At 40.2% G+C, this 13,964-nt stretch overlaps 1 protein-coding gene and 1 pseudogene across 1 annotated transcript; both read right to left on the bottom strand.

Annotated features, from left to right (window-relative positions):
• Nucleotides 1–5,683: 5,683 nt before the first annotated feature.
• LOC107148718 lies at nucleotides 5,684–9,619 on the bottom strand (annotated as a pseudogene).
• Nucleotides 9,620–11,930: 2,311 nt separating this feature from the next.
• Nucleotides 11,931–12,869, bottom strand: LOC107148717 (olfactory receptor 8S1-like). Its single transcript, XM_015493450.1, has one exon. It carries the CDS (start codon nucleotides 12,867–12,869, stop codon nucleotides 11,931–11,933), a length of 939 nt encoding a protein of 312 aa, XP_015348936.1.
• Nucleotides 12,870–13,964: the final 1,095 nt, after the last annotated feature.

The raw sequence follows: 13,964 nt of genomic DNA, 5'->3' as shown, positions 1-13,964 counted from the left end.
TTGTCTATTCTTTTGCTACTTTTTGGCTGATCCATCACTGTCTTGATGACTCTGTGTAATAATTCTTGGAATTGAGTATTGTGAGTTCTCTGATTTCATTCTTATTTCTCAGAACTGTTTTGATCCTTCTAGTACATTTACCTTTCCATAGGCTCCATTTTCCTCAGGCTAGGGTTTTGAATTTCAGGGGGATTGCATTATACCCTTAGGGTATAGGATTTGATTCATTCATGCTGTAGAATAATTCTTTTGTTCCCCAGGGGAAACAGAGGAGTCTGGGAGAATTTGGCAGAATTGCTGTTGCCCTGCCCAGCCAGCATCATGGGGAGAGCTTTCTTTGGCTCCTCTTTCCTCCTTTCTGGGAGACCAAGTTAGGGTTCCTGAAGGAAAAGACTGTAAGAAGGTGGGGCACTCCCATAACTATGGCCCTTTGGAGCTTCACAGAATTTTCTGGAGCCTCCAGAAATTTCTCAAAAGTTTTATGTGACATGCAGACGTTTCTGTCCTAGGTAAGAAAATGCTCAGGTTCTGTGTCTCTCTGAAGGCTCCTGCCTCTCTCCAGATTGATTGATTTCTTTTTGGAACTGGGGATTCCACCCAGGGGCACTTTACCACTGAGCTATGTCCCAAGCCTTTTTATTTTTTATTTTAAGAGAGGGTCTCACCAAGTTGCTGAGGGCCTCCCTAAGTTGTTGAGGCTGTCCCTGAACTTGCCCCAGCCTCCCAAGTCTCTGGGATTACAGGCATGTGTCACCATGCTTGGCCTCCAGATTGGTTTCTATATTGCCATCTGCTCTATGGTCCCAGTTCTCTGATGGTTCAAGAAAAGCCTTTTCCTTGTTTTAAGAGTGAGAGTGATCTTTCCAGCTCTCTATACTTCTAAGCTAACACTGGAAGTCTGAGTTTGTAAATAATGAGATTGAAGCTCTTGGTTTTGGGATTTTTTTTTTAAATATATTTTTTTCAGTTGTAGTTGGACACAGTATCTTTATTTTACTTTTATGTGGTGCTGAGGATCGAACCCAGGGCCTTGCACATGCTAGACGAGTGCTTTACCGCTGAGCCATAATCCCAGCCCCATGTGTTTTGTTTTATTTGAATCTCACTAAGTACCTTCACTCTTATTTTTTTTCTGGAGTAGTTGTTTAGGCCCATGTCTATCTCCTTCAACAGTTTTAAAGGGTTGCTTTGGTTATTCTGTTTAATGGTTCTCTTTTTCATTGCCTGTTTGTACTAGCATTTTGGCTTGCTCATTGTGGCAAAAGCCTCCTTAAGTGGTTAACAGTCTCCTGAGAGAAGGATATCTCCGCCCTGTGTGCCTGTAGTGTGGCAGCAGGCAAATTGCCAGGTCCACTTCCAAGTACCCACTTCTGCACTCTGGTCTCTTTGTGCCATCCCATGCTAAAAACAAGGAAAACTTGGCTCTGTTTTAGTTCTTCCTCAGATGCTCGGGAGTCAGAGATATATTTGCATGTGGTAACATCAGTCTTTCAGATATATGTGCATCACCTGAAAGCTAATGTTCCCAGGAAGTCTGTGTTCAGTTCTTGGTGCTGGAGCAAGTGTGGAGCTTGGGTCCAGGGAGGATGTTTTGGGTCTTGGAGTGCTGGTCCATAACCTAGGTCCATAGGAGCTGGCCTGGGACTTGGGGCTGTAGGGACTGATTTGGAACCTGGGCTTGTGGATTCTGGCCCAGTGCCAGGGCCTACTGAGCTGCACCTGGATGCTGGGTGCTCTGAAATAGGCTTGGGTCCTAGGTCTGCTAAAGTGTGGGTCTACAGGGATCAGCTTGGTACTTGGCAGGCCTGGACCTATGTCGATAGGTGCTAGTCTGCTGCCTGAGGTCAGGATTGCTGACCTGGTGCTGGGTGGGCCTGAAGTCAAGGGTTGTGTGGTTGGTCTGGGTCTGATATGGTCTGGAGCCCAGGATCTACCTGGATCCTTGGGCCTGACTTGAATGGATTCTGGGGCTGCTGGGATGGCCTAGTGTTGGAACAGACCTGAAGTCTTGGGCTGCAGAAACTGGTCTTGTTATGAAACATACAACGGCAGCAGCACCCCAGAGAAAAACCCCAACATGGCGTCTAACGACCCTCTTTCTCCTCTTTGTTTCTTTCAGTGGCGCGAAACGTTCCTGTCGGCGCCAATGTTCAAATCCTGCTGATGGGAAGCCTTAGCCTCAATAAGAATTAACTTCGTGGGCTCCAGAACTGACATATGGAAGAGCTTGCCAATAAATGGGCGACCCGTTATCTACCTCAGCCCTGCTACCTCTCCTTAGACCTATATAAACACACAGCCTTTTGTAATAAAGCCGAACCTCTTTGGTGATCTGTGTCCAGTAGTGTAATGCAGTGCGGCGTCTTCCAGTCTTACAGGTCTAGTGCTGGGGTAGACTTCCTCCTGGGAGAGCAGAGGCTGATATGGACTTGGGGTCTATGGTTACTGGTCTGAGGCTGGGGAAAGCCTGAAAGCTGGATCTGTACATGCGGGTCTGGAGCTGCTGAGGCAAGTGTGCTGATGGGTGTGGCCTGGATCCTGTGGTCACTGGGGCTGCGCCTGAGCTTCTGCTAGGTCTGGAGTGTGAGTCTGGGACATGGACTGGCATTAGGCTGGCCTGGAGGCTGGATCTGTAAGTGCTGATCTGATGATTAGGGGTAAGGGGGCTGGTCTGGCACTGGGGCAGGACTGAATAGGAGGGCCTTGGAGGCCAGCACAATGCTCAGTCTGAAGGTATGACCTGGAATCTGGGTCTTTGGGAGCATTCCTGAAATGTGGTTTACTAGGGTAGATCCAGTGTTGGGGTCTGAGGCAAAGTTTGGTTCTCATTTCTCTTTCCCCATGGGGAGTGTTCTTCTCTTTTTAGTATGTGCTACCTGGGCTTGGGGAGGGGTGACCTTGGTAATGTGAAACTGTCCTTCCTTTTAAAGAAATTATAATTATTAGTATATGTTAATTGTAGAAAATAATGGGTTTCATTGTGACAATTTTATACCTACATGTACTTTGATCATATCTATCCTATTACCCTTTCTTACTCCCTGGTGGGCTTCCCCTTCCTTTCTGCTTTCATGTTGTCTTCCCTCCCCGCAGGATCCCAAATAGGAGAGACAACATGTGATATTTACTCTGAGTCTGCCTTATGAAACTGTCCTTCCTATTCTCTTCAGTGGGTCCTTTCTTATTTCTCTGATACACCCAGGTACTCTACCCTCTCACCTGGTTTCCTTAGCTCTTGTGAAGATGTTTTTGTGCTTGGAATGTTATTCCAATTGGTGTTTTTATTAAGGGATGAGCACTGAAAGTCCTATAGTCCTATTGTACTCTCTTTCTGACATCACTCTCAGATTTTCCCTTTTTCTTTCTTTTTTTTTTTTTTTTTTTTTGGGTGGGGGTTGTATACCAGCGATTGACCATCAGGGACACTCGACCACTGAGCCATATCCCCAGCCCTATTTTGTATTTTATTTAGAGACAGGGTCTTAATGCCTCACTGTTGCGGAGGCTGGCTTTGAACTCATAATCCTCTTGTCTCAGCCTTCTGAGCTACTGGGATTACACCATGTCTGGCCTACTTTTCTTTCTTTTATTTTTAATTATAATTTTTTTATTGGTTCTTTTTAGTTATATATGAGAGTAGAACCCATTTTGACATAATTATAAAAGCATGGAATATTCTAATGTTCTAATTCAGTCTCCAGTACTTCTCCTTCCCCCTCTTCTGCTTATCTTAATTTAATTTTTTTGGCCTTGTCAACTGGATCCATTTATTCGTTGTTACTTTATTTTTCAATATACTGTCAGCAATATGAATAGTTAAGACAATGCATTTTATGTTCAATTACTTCGTTTCTATTATATGTTTTGATATGTAGTGTTTCATTATTTTTATTTCTGGTTAGTTTTCATCTCCAGCTTTGTGGTTTCTTTGATCTAAGTGTGTGTGTGTGTGTGTGTGTGTGTGTATATATAAATATTTGCTTATTTATATTTATTGTGGTGCTGGGGATTGAACCCAAGGCCTCATTCATGGTGGGCAAGTGCTCTACTATTGAGCTACATTCCCAATCTCATCTAAATATTTTTTATTAGAATGTTCAAGAAATTGCAAATGATTTTGCTTCTTTTGGTTACTATTTATTCAATGTGCATCTAAATATCTATATCTATATATATATATATACACATATATATGTTATTTTATCACATTACAAAGAGAATTTAATTTGTCACATTTTTATTTTTTGGAATTCTATGAAGGTTTTTATTTGATTATGTTTTGTAAATTTATCAAGGTATATGGATTTATACAGTTGTATGTATTGTTATTAGAACACTATTATTGTGTTGTCCATTTTTTTTGCCATTGCTTTTGTCTTGTCCTTTTAATTGGTAAAAACTGTAAAAGATGTATTAATATCTTTCATAATTATTGTTAACTTGTTCATTTCCCTTGTTGTTTTCTTTTCTTTCTTTTTTTTGGTACCAGGGATTGAACTCAGTGGTGCTTAACCACTGAACCACATCCCTAGCCCTTTATATATATATATTTTTTTATTTAGAGACAGGGTCTTGATAAGTTGCTGAAGCTGGCTTTGAACTCACCATCCTCCTGCCTCAGGCTCCTGAGCCGCTGGAATTACAGGCATATGTCATTGCGTCCAACTCCCTTGTTGTTTTCAATGGTATTTTATGCTGTGATGTAAACAGTAAAGGTTCTTGGTTATTATATCTTCTTTGGCTTGTAGACATCATTGTGAATTATTGATTTCAAAATTTGAAATTGTTATTAGTTCAACCAGCAGATATTTGTTGAGCATACACTGCATGTATGCTAGGCCCTTTACCTACCTATTTTTTTCCTTTAAATTCATTTCTGACAACTGCTTTCTTTGAATGCATTTTCAGTTTAGATCTTAGTACAATTAAAAAAAACCTTTCAGCCGGGCATGGTGGCGCACACCTGTAATCCCAGTGGCTCAGGAGGCTGAGACAGGAGAATCACGAGTTCAAAGCCAGCCTCAGCAATAAACGAGGCACTAAACAACTCAGTGAGACCCAATCTCTAGATAAAATACAAAAAATATTACTGGGGATATGGGTCATTGGTCTAGTGCCTCTGAGTTCAACCCCCGGTAACTCCTTTCTCAAAAGCCTTTATGAACCATTTTGTATATAGCATGTAGTACTTTTTTTGGGGAACTAATTTTTTAAAATTAGTTATTTAGTTAGTTTTTTAAAATTAGTATTTTCCTTTTAACTGGTGAGTTTGTGTTTCTACTATTACTATAATATGCTTATTGCCTTTTCTGCGATGTTATTTTTTTATTATAAAGCAATTTATTTGTGAACAGTGTTTGAGACTACATCTTTCACAAATTTAATTTTACATAAGTGGATACTTTCTTAAAACTTAAACTTTAAACTGCTAGACATTTATTTCTCTAGAACAGAAGGGCTGATATACATTGATTTTTGGAGGTGAAGTGCTATTTCATAGAACTGGTTTCATTTTTGTTTGTTTTCAAGTTTTAGAGAACTAAATCTGTACTTGTTAAAATAAAAAGGTGGGAAAGATGATCTTTACAAATAATTTTGGTCAAGTATATGATCAAAGAAAGAAAAATGCTTTTTGTCTAACTCATTGTACTATATTGTATTGTTCAATAAGAAAGATCTTTTGTCATTTGCCAAAAATGAGGGGTGGGGAATGGATAGTTGGAAATTTCCTAATGGATAACAGAGCCATTTTCTTGGGCAAACCACAGGCAGGGGTGGCTGTGCTGTAACCCATAGTGTTCCATAGACTGGAGCTGTGCAGCCAGGAGCCACTGCAGCCCCAAGGCAAGCTCCCTGGGGTCCTGAGTTCCTCTTTCTCTACCCCCAACTCTTCAACTACTGTGGACATGGCTGCATTCACAACATTTTTTTGCCTGAGGAATAATCTTTTTCTTTTATTATTTGCCACATTGAATCCAAAAAACAGCTTGTCCAGGTCAGCTAAAATGGCACTTGCCTTTGCCCCTTTCTTATTTGGACCTGCGCCTCTGAACTTTTGTACATCTACTTTTACTCCATCATGAAGTGCTTGACAAGGCTCCCACTGGTCTCTGAGAGGAGCACACACTTGAGACCTCTTCTTTTTTCATAGAGTTCCACTGTATGATTTTTGTCACTTGCTGTGAGGACAGAGACCTGGGTTCTTACCTCTAAGGTACTGGACGTTTCAGTTGTAGAATTTCTAGTATTATTGCTTGAGTTTGAAGTCACTTTCATTTTTTCTTTCATTATCTGATTTTTCATTGGAATCCATACATTCAGCAGCTTTATCAAATCCTGCTGGGTATCCCATGGCCTATAATGCCTTCACTGCTATCTGAAGTGTGGCTGTTTTCTTAAATGGTCCTGAGGCTTCATATGTTGAGCCATCCACACCTACAGACATTGTGAAGACTGGGGCATGGACAGGGGCAGACTGAGACAGGAGCTTATGCTGAAGCCCAGGTCTGATCTGACTTAGCCTCGTGAATACATTCATAAGATCTACTGCTTTATTATCTAGGATTTTCCTTAAAATTTGTTTCATCTTTTTATGGAGATAATTTTTTTGGGATTGGGGTAGGTACTAGGGCTTGAACTCAGAGGCATTTAACCACAGAGCCACATCTCCAGCCCTATTTTGTATTTTTAAAAAATTTATTTTTTATTTTAATTTGTTATATATGACAGCACAATGCATTACAATTCATGTTACATATATAGAGCACAATTTTTCATAACTCTGGTTGTATATAAAGTATATTCACACCATTGGTGTCTTTGTACATGTACTTAGGGTAATGATATCCATCTCATTCCACCATCTTTTTTACCCTCATTCCCCCTCCCTTCCCCTCCTACCCCTTTGCCCTATCTATTTTCATCTAATCCTCCCATGCTCCTCCTCCCAAGCCCACTATGAATCAGCCTCTTTATATCAGAGAAAACATTTGGCATTTGGTTTTCTGGGAATGGCTAACTCCACTTAGCATTATATTCTCCAACTCCATCCATTTACCTGCAAATGCCATGATTTTATTCTCTTTTCTTGCTGAGTAATATTCCATTGTGTCTATATACCACATTTTCTTTATCTATTCATCTACTGAAGGGCATCTAGGTTGATTCCACAGTTTAGCTATTGTGAATCATGCTGCTAGAAACATTGATGTGGCTGTGTCCCTGTAGTATGCTGCCAGAGCAATTAGACAGATGAAAGAAATTAAAGGGATACGAATCAGAAAAGAAGAATTCAAATTAGCACTATTTGCCAATGATATGATTCCATACCTAGAAGACCCAAAAAATTCCACCAGAAAATTTCTAAAACTAGTGAATAAATTCAGCAAAGTAGCAGGATACAAAGTCAACACCCATAAATCAAAGGCATTTCTGTATATCAGTGACAAATCCTCTGAAAGGGAAATGAGGAAAACTACCCCATTCACAATAACCTCAAAAACAAAACAAAACAAAACAAAACCCTTGGGAATCAACAAAAGATGTAAAAGACCTCTAAAACAAAAACTACAGAATGCTAAAGAAAGAAATTAAAGAATACCTTAGAAGATGGAAAGATCTCCCTTGTTCTTGGATAGGCAGAATTAATATTGTCAAAATGACCATACTACCAAAAGCACTATACAGATTTAATGCAACTCCAATCAAAATCCCAATGGCATTCCTTATAGAAATAGAAAAAAGCAGTCATGAAATTCATCTGGAAAAATAAGAGACCCAGAATAGCTAAAGCAATCCTTAGCAAGAAGAGTGAAGCAGGAGGCATCACTATACCAGACCTTAAACTATACTACATAGCAATAGTAACAAAAACAGCATAGTATCGGCACCAAAATGGATTGGTAGACCAATGGTACAGAATAGAGGATACAGAGACTAATCCACATAATTACAGTTATCCTATTTTGTATTTTATTTATTTGAGTTGCTTAGTGCCTCTCAGTTGCTGAGGCTCTGGCTTTGAATTTGTGATCCTCCTGCCTCAGCCTCACGAGCTACTGGGATTACAGGCATGTGCCACCGTGCCCAGAATTTATCATCCTTAAAGATAAAGAGCCCAATAAATCTCCAAATGGTTTCTTTAGAGTTGAAGACTTAGTACCTTCTATTAGTAATTGACCAGGAATACTCTGAAAAGGTTTATCTCCAGCAATTTATAAATCTGGCCAAAGGCTGATAATCTGAGCACAAGCTGTGCACTGAGGGTATGTCTTCTTTTTGTTAGGATGGTTATACAGCTCAGAGCATCTTCTGAGTCTCTCTCACAAGAATCATGGAGACCAGGACCCCCAGGAAGTAGATGCCAAACACTCTATTACTGGTATCAAGACCTCCCTGTGGTAGAAGTTTAGGGACATCAAGATGGTGGAGGCAGAGTACAAGAAAAATGCTGGCTGGAGTACAAGACAGATGAGTCATTATGTCCCTATTTATGATAAGTCCCATTACCATGACCACTCTGCCACTGAGGGCGTATCGCCCATGGCTGTTATGCCACAGGCTCTGTATTCTAATTAGGTGAAAATAAGGTAACCAGTGGAAATGAATGGGTCAAGGTCTTCCATCAGGTCCATGTGGAGAGGGGACCTAGGCACAGCTTAGCATACAACATAAGGCTCACCCAGACATGCGGACCTTGAGCCACTCTCTTGCTTAGTTCACTCCTCTCTATTTTATAGAGTGTGACTTTCACTTTCACTTCCCATACATCTCTGCTCTTCCTGTTACTTCTGCATGATTTGCTCAATTCTTTGTTCAGGATGGCAATATCCTGGATCTCAACTGGAGATCCCACCAGTATCATGCCCAACACTCAAAAGTCTGTTACATATACCTGTTGACTTTCTACATGTAAGTTCTAGGGGCCATCATTTTAATGGTGCCCATGTAGGGACTTTGTTATAAACCATGCAGGATGGGGAGGAAAATCACACATGCTTTTAATCCATGTGTCCTTGTCTGAAATCATTTGGCACATGGAAAAAACATGAAGCCTTTAAGGCATTTCTCTCCAGTAAGTCCATAGGATCTTCATCCCAGAATTTTTTCCATTCTACCTTCCTAATTCATCCCTAAGTAGATGGGAGGAAATTATCACTTTCAAAGCCCAGGCTCTTTTGTGTTCTGAACTATAATAGCTACCTCATTTATATATTGTCCCATATGATATTTCTTTTCGGTGAGTTTCTGAATCTGAGTAGAAAGGTTATCTTTGTATTTAACAGGGTCTCTGTGGGTTTGGCTTTACACATTAACACCAGCTCCAAGTCCATATCATCTTTAATCAGCAAGCTTTTGCAACCAGCCAATCCTCATCACACCCCACAATGTCTGGCCACTGTGGAATAGTATTCTTCGGCTTATCTTTCATTACTTTTGTCTCACCTGTTTTTGTGTCTTTATTTGTTTCATCCAGGCAAGATCTGAGACATGTTAAAGAGCTCATTCAACAGTGGACACAGTTTTTGAACAGCCTCAAGTTCCTCTAGAGGTGGAGAGATTGTTGAGTGTTGCATTATAACATGGGATCATTTTTGTCAAAAGACTGAATAGATCTCATAGTTTTATCTAGTACTTTTACTTATTTTCCCTGCTTTTATTTTCTTTCTTGTTGCTTTCATTAGCCACTACTTTGTGTGACAGTACTTTTTCATAAGCCCGAGTCCCCTAACAGCTCAGGGTCAAATACCGCAAAGGTATTTGAAGACTTGTTCTCTGGAATACACCCACTCATGTCCGGCTCCTGCTCCCCTGTCAACACCATCTGGTGCCCAGGTGCTTCTGGCTAGCAGCCCAGCAGTGGTGACTACTACCCTGGTTGATGTCATAATTTTTAAACTTTATTTTTACTACTTTTGTGCTTTCTTGGTGCTATTTTTTGTTTCTTATCTTTTGTTTGTGGCAAAAGTGCCATGCTGTCCTTATACTTTTGAAGAGCATTAGATGACAATACACAATATATACTAAGGAAAAAAAGATGGAACCTAAAATTCTATACTCTGGCAAGTTTTCATTCATATGTAGAGTAAAAATATATATTCTTGGATATGCAAGGTTTAGGAATATGTCATAATGATCACCCCCCCCCAATTTAAATAAGTACTTATTAAAAAAATAAAACCAGAATAAAAAACTCACTAATAATGGTGAGTACACTCAAATGGTGGCTCTTAGTGTGGTAGTGCTTTACATGTAGCATTTCATTTAATCCTCACAATAGCCATATGATGTAGGTGCTATTATTGTCCCTTTACATATAGCAAATTGAGGCACAGAGGAGTTAAGTACTTTACTGAGGATATGAACTTACATGACCAAGGTTAAGAGCCAAGGCAACTGGTCTTCTATGACAATGCATCTAACCTTTGTGCTCTACTATGGAAAAGAGGAAGTAAAAATAGAGGAATGTGGGAGTTCTGTATTTGGAATTGGGGTCTAACTTTGTGATTGTGACATGTTTGGTAACTAGGAAGTTTCTGTGCAAAGACACAGAATGCTTGGCTGCTAGAAGTTTCTGTGCAAGACATGGAATACCTGGCTACTGGGAAACTCCTGTGCAAAAGCATGGGATGCCTGGATGCTATAGCAATGTTCTTCATGAATTACCCTATTTCCCAGGCTTGGAATGCCCTGCAGTTTCCCCTTGAAGCTATTAGGATAACTATACAGGCGCACTATCTAGTTTCCATGGTGATATCCTTGGAGAGAAGGGGCTCTGTGTTTGTATTAACCTGGAACCTACCTCAGTTAGCTAGCACTCAGGGTTAAAGGAATAATAGTTAGAATGTAGTCATAGTAACGGGTAATATGTAACCTTTTTTTGGGTTAATAAACACGGCACAGAGAGGAGCAGCCACCTTTGTCTGCCTGCTTCTACACTGTGTGTGTGTGTGTGTGTGTGTGTGTGTGTGTCTGTCCTTTCTCTGCCTTTTCACAGGTTTTCTCCACAGGTATTCTTAACGGGAATGTTCATGAGATTCTGGGTTCAATCCCCTGCACCGAAAGAATAAAAAATAAAAATGTGCTGTGAAAGAGATTTCAGTGAATATTAAATAAATTTAAACATAGAATAAGGCCTAAAAGCTATAAACTATGATTAGACTCAGAATTAATTGATTCAATCATTACATAGTAAACTAGATGTGATGGGGTACACCTGTAATGCCAGCTAGCCGACTGAGGCATGAGACTCACAAGTTCAAGTACAGCCTGGGAAACTTAGAGAAAGCCTATCTCAAAATAAAAGGTAGAAAGGGCTGGGAATGTAGGTCAGTGGTTAAGCACCCCTGACAATCCCTAGTACTGAAAAAAAAGTTACACAATGTAAAAATAATGATTTTTAAAAAAATATCCAGGGGAAAAAATTCAAGAATGTAGAACAAAATTGAAGAATGCAAGTGACAGAGGGAAGAGGGAAATTATCAAAATGAAATAAATTTGTAGTCTTTCATAAGAAGTGTAAACATATTTTGTTTTAAAACTTGAAATCCATAAATACAGATTTACCACTATTGCTTACAAGGACAAAGAAGAAATAAAATCATCTAACAGTTGTAGGAGACAATACATTGGGAAAAAAAATCAAAGCAGTTGATCAGGAAGACAAAACAATATGGGTGAAAAATAAGACATAAATGATCAATTCAGGAGGTGCAACTTAGGAAGAAAGTGGTATAAAAGAGAAGAACAAAGAAAAAACAGACCACAGATCTATAGTATACACTTGATATAATTTTGTGTATTTCATTTTCCATCATCAATGTGGCTAGGAAGAGTGGTACAGGGCTCCCTTCAAGTTAGTGGTCAAAAATCTACCTCAGGTTCAAGCACTTGGCAATACAAAATCATTTCCCACCATTCTGTGTTCTTGTTCATGACCCAAAATAATGAAGACATTTCCTCAATGTCCTTTTCACAGCTGCCTTCACCTCCTGGTTTTTTAGGCTGTAGATGAGGGGATTCAGCATGGGTGTGACTGCGCTATACTGCAAGGAGGCTAGCAAATCTAGGGATGAACCAGAGGTTGGCATAAGATAGCGAACCAAACCTGACCCGAAGAAGAGGATCACTGCAATAAGGTGAGAGGAGCAGGTGTTAAATGCCTTGCTTCTGCCTGTGGTGGAACTCATGCTCAGGATAGTGGACACAATGCGGGTGTAAGAGAAGAAGATAGGGAGAAAGGTCCCAAGCCCATGCAGCAAGGTGGAGCAGATCAAGATGTCGATATTGATGGAAATATCAGAGCAAGACAGGGGGAAGAGAGAAGGAAGCTCACAGGTGTAGTGGTGTATGGTTTGGGCGTCACAGAAGTCCAGATTCACGGCCAAGAGCACAATGACTACTGAATTGAGAGAGGCCAGGCCCCATGAGACCAGCACCAGCTTCACACAGAGCTCATTGCTGATTTTCTGGCCATAAAGCAGTGGGTGGCAGATGGCGGCATAGCGGTCATAAGCCATCATTGAAAGAAGAAAGGCTTCAGTCCCTGCAGTGATAAACACAAAAAAGACCTGAGTCAGGCAGCCCTCTACTGAGATGGTTTTCTTCTCAGACAGGAGGTCTTTCAGCAACTTGGGCACAGTGACAGAAGAGAAGCACAGATCCAAGAATGACAGGTTGCTCAAGAAGAAGTACATAGGTGTGTGGAGGTGGGAGTCAGCCCCGATCACCAGCAGCATTGTCAAGTTGCCTATCATGGTCAGGATGTAAATCCCCAGGAATAGCACGAAAAGCAAAGCCTCAGTCTGGGGGTTGTCAGACAGCCCAGTGAGGATAAACCCAGTGATGGTGCTGTGGTTCCTCAAGGCCATTTGTGGATGATATTTCCTTGGAATAAAAACAGAAAGAGGAGTGAGATCTCCTATAATTGTCCCTCTCTCCTTCAGAGTATCACTCCTTCTTCTCATACATCCCTTTCTGCTTTGCCTTCTCTCTGGGCTCAGATATCTCAGAGCTACCCTTACTTGAATGTCAGTGAGAGTTTTTATTCTGCTTCATTATCAGTGATGTTGGGTCACAGTCTTCACATGTTTCAGAGAATCCTATTCCTTCTCCACTGGGTTCTTCTGGAAAAATGAGTATCTCTGGCTTACTTATACTTTCACGGTATTTAGCTTTTTTTGCATTCTTTCTATAGTTCAGAAATCCTGCAAATTCTAGAGCATATCTATAATGGTCTTCCACATCTTCTCTTCTCAAATTTTCAATCCTTATTTTTTGTTAAAAATTATCCAATGACTCCTTAACCAGGCTGACTCCTTCAGGCACATTGCCTGGGGCTCCAATTCTTCTATGGCTGATGGAGATGTCTTTATTTCTTTTAAGACCACAAGGGAAAACTGAATATAATCAGAATGTATTTATCTTTTTAACTATGCAGTCGTAACAGGTAAATTTTAATTTTTTAGTGGAAAGAGGGCCCACAAAGGCAAAAGTACTCGTGCTCCAAGGTAATTCTGTGAGAACTGTCAGGAAATTCTTATCTCTGGGAGAAGATTTATCCTGATTTTTCCTGTGAGAAGTCTGATATTCAGGGATATTTTGTAATGTTATGTTGACATGTAGAGGAACCATAAAAAAGTTTATGGTTTTTCTTTTCTAATTATCATTTCAGTGTTAGGCTTGGTCCACGATAACATTTTTCTTACTTTGACATTTGGAGCTCTTCCTCATTCGCCCTTAACTTTTCAGTCATTTTGGTTGCCTTTGATACCAGAAAGTCTATTTGTTTCTGTGTCTGTTCTCACATTTTCCTCTACTTTAAATACTTTCCTCTTAATTTCACTAATCCAAACCTTCATGGGCTTTCCAATGTCACCTCTAAACCTGCTTTTTCAAATAGCTCTTCTCACAGCTCCCTTCTCTAGCCCACAGCTTCTCTTGCCCCAATTTATAGTCTGAATTCT

The sequence above is a fragment of the Marmota marmota genome, unplaced genomic scaffold, assembly GCF_001458135.2.
Source record: "Marmota marmota marmota unplaced genomic scaffold, marMar, whole genome shotgun sequence".
Classification (NCBI taxonomy): domain Eukaryota; kingdom Metazoa; phylum Chordata; class Mammalia; order Rodentia; family Sciuridae; genus Marmota; species Marmota marmota.
Note: the sequence above shows the minus strand (reverse complement) of the source record. Positions and strands in the feature narration are given on the sequence as shown.

Coding starts and splice junctions, on each gene's coding strand:
- LOC107148717 (XM_015493450.1), bottom strand. CDS start 12,869: ATGGCCTTGAGGAACCACAGCACCATCACTGGGTTTATCCTCACTGGG.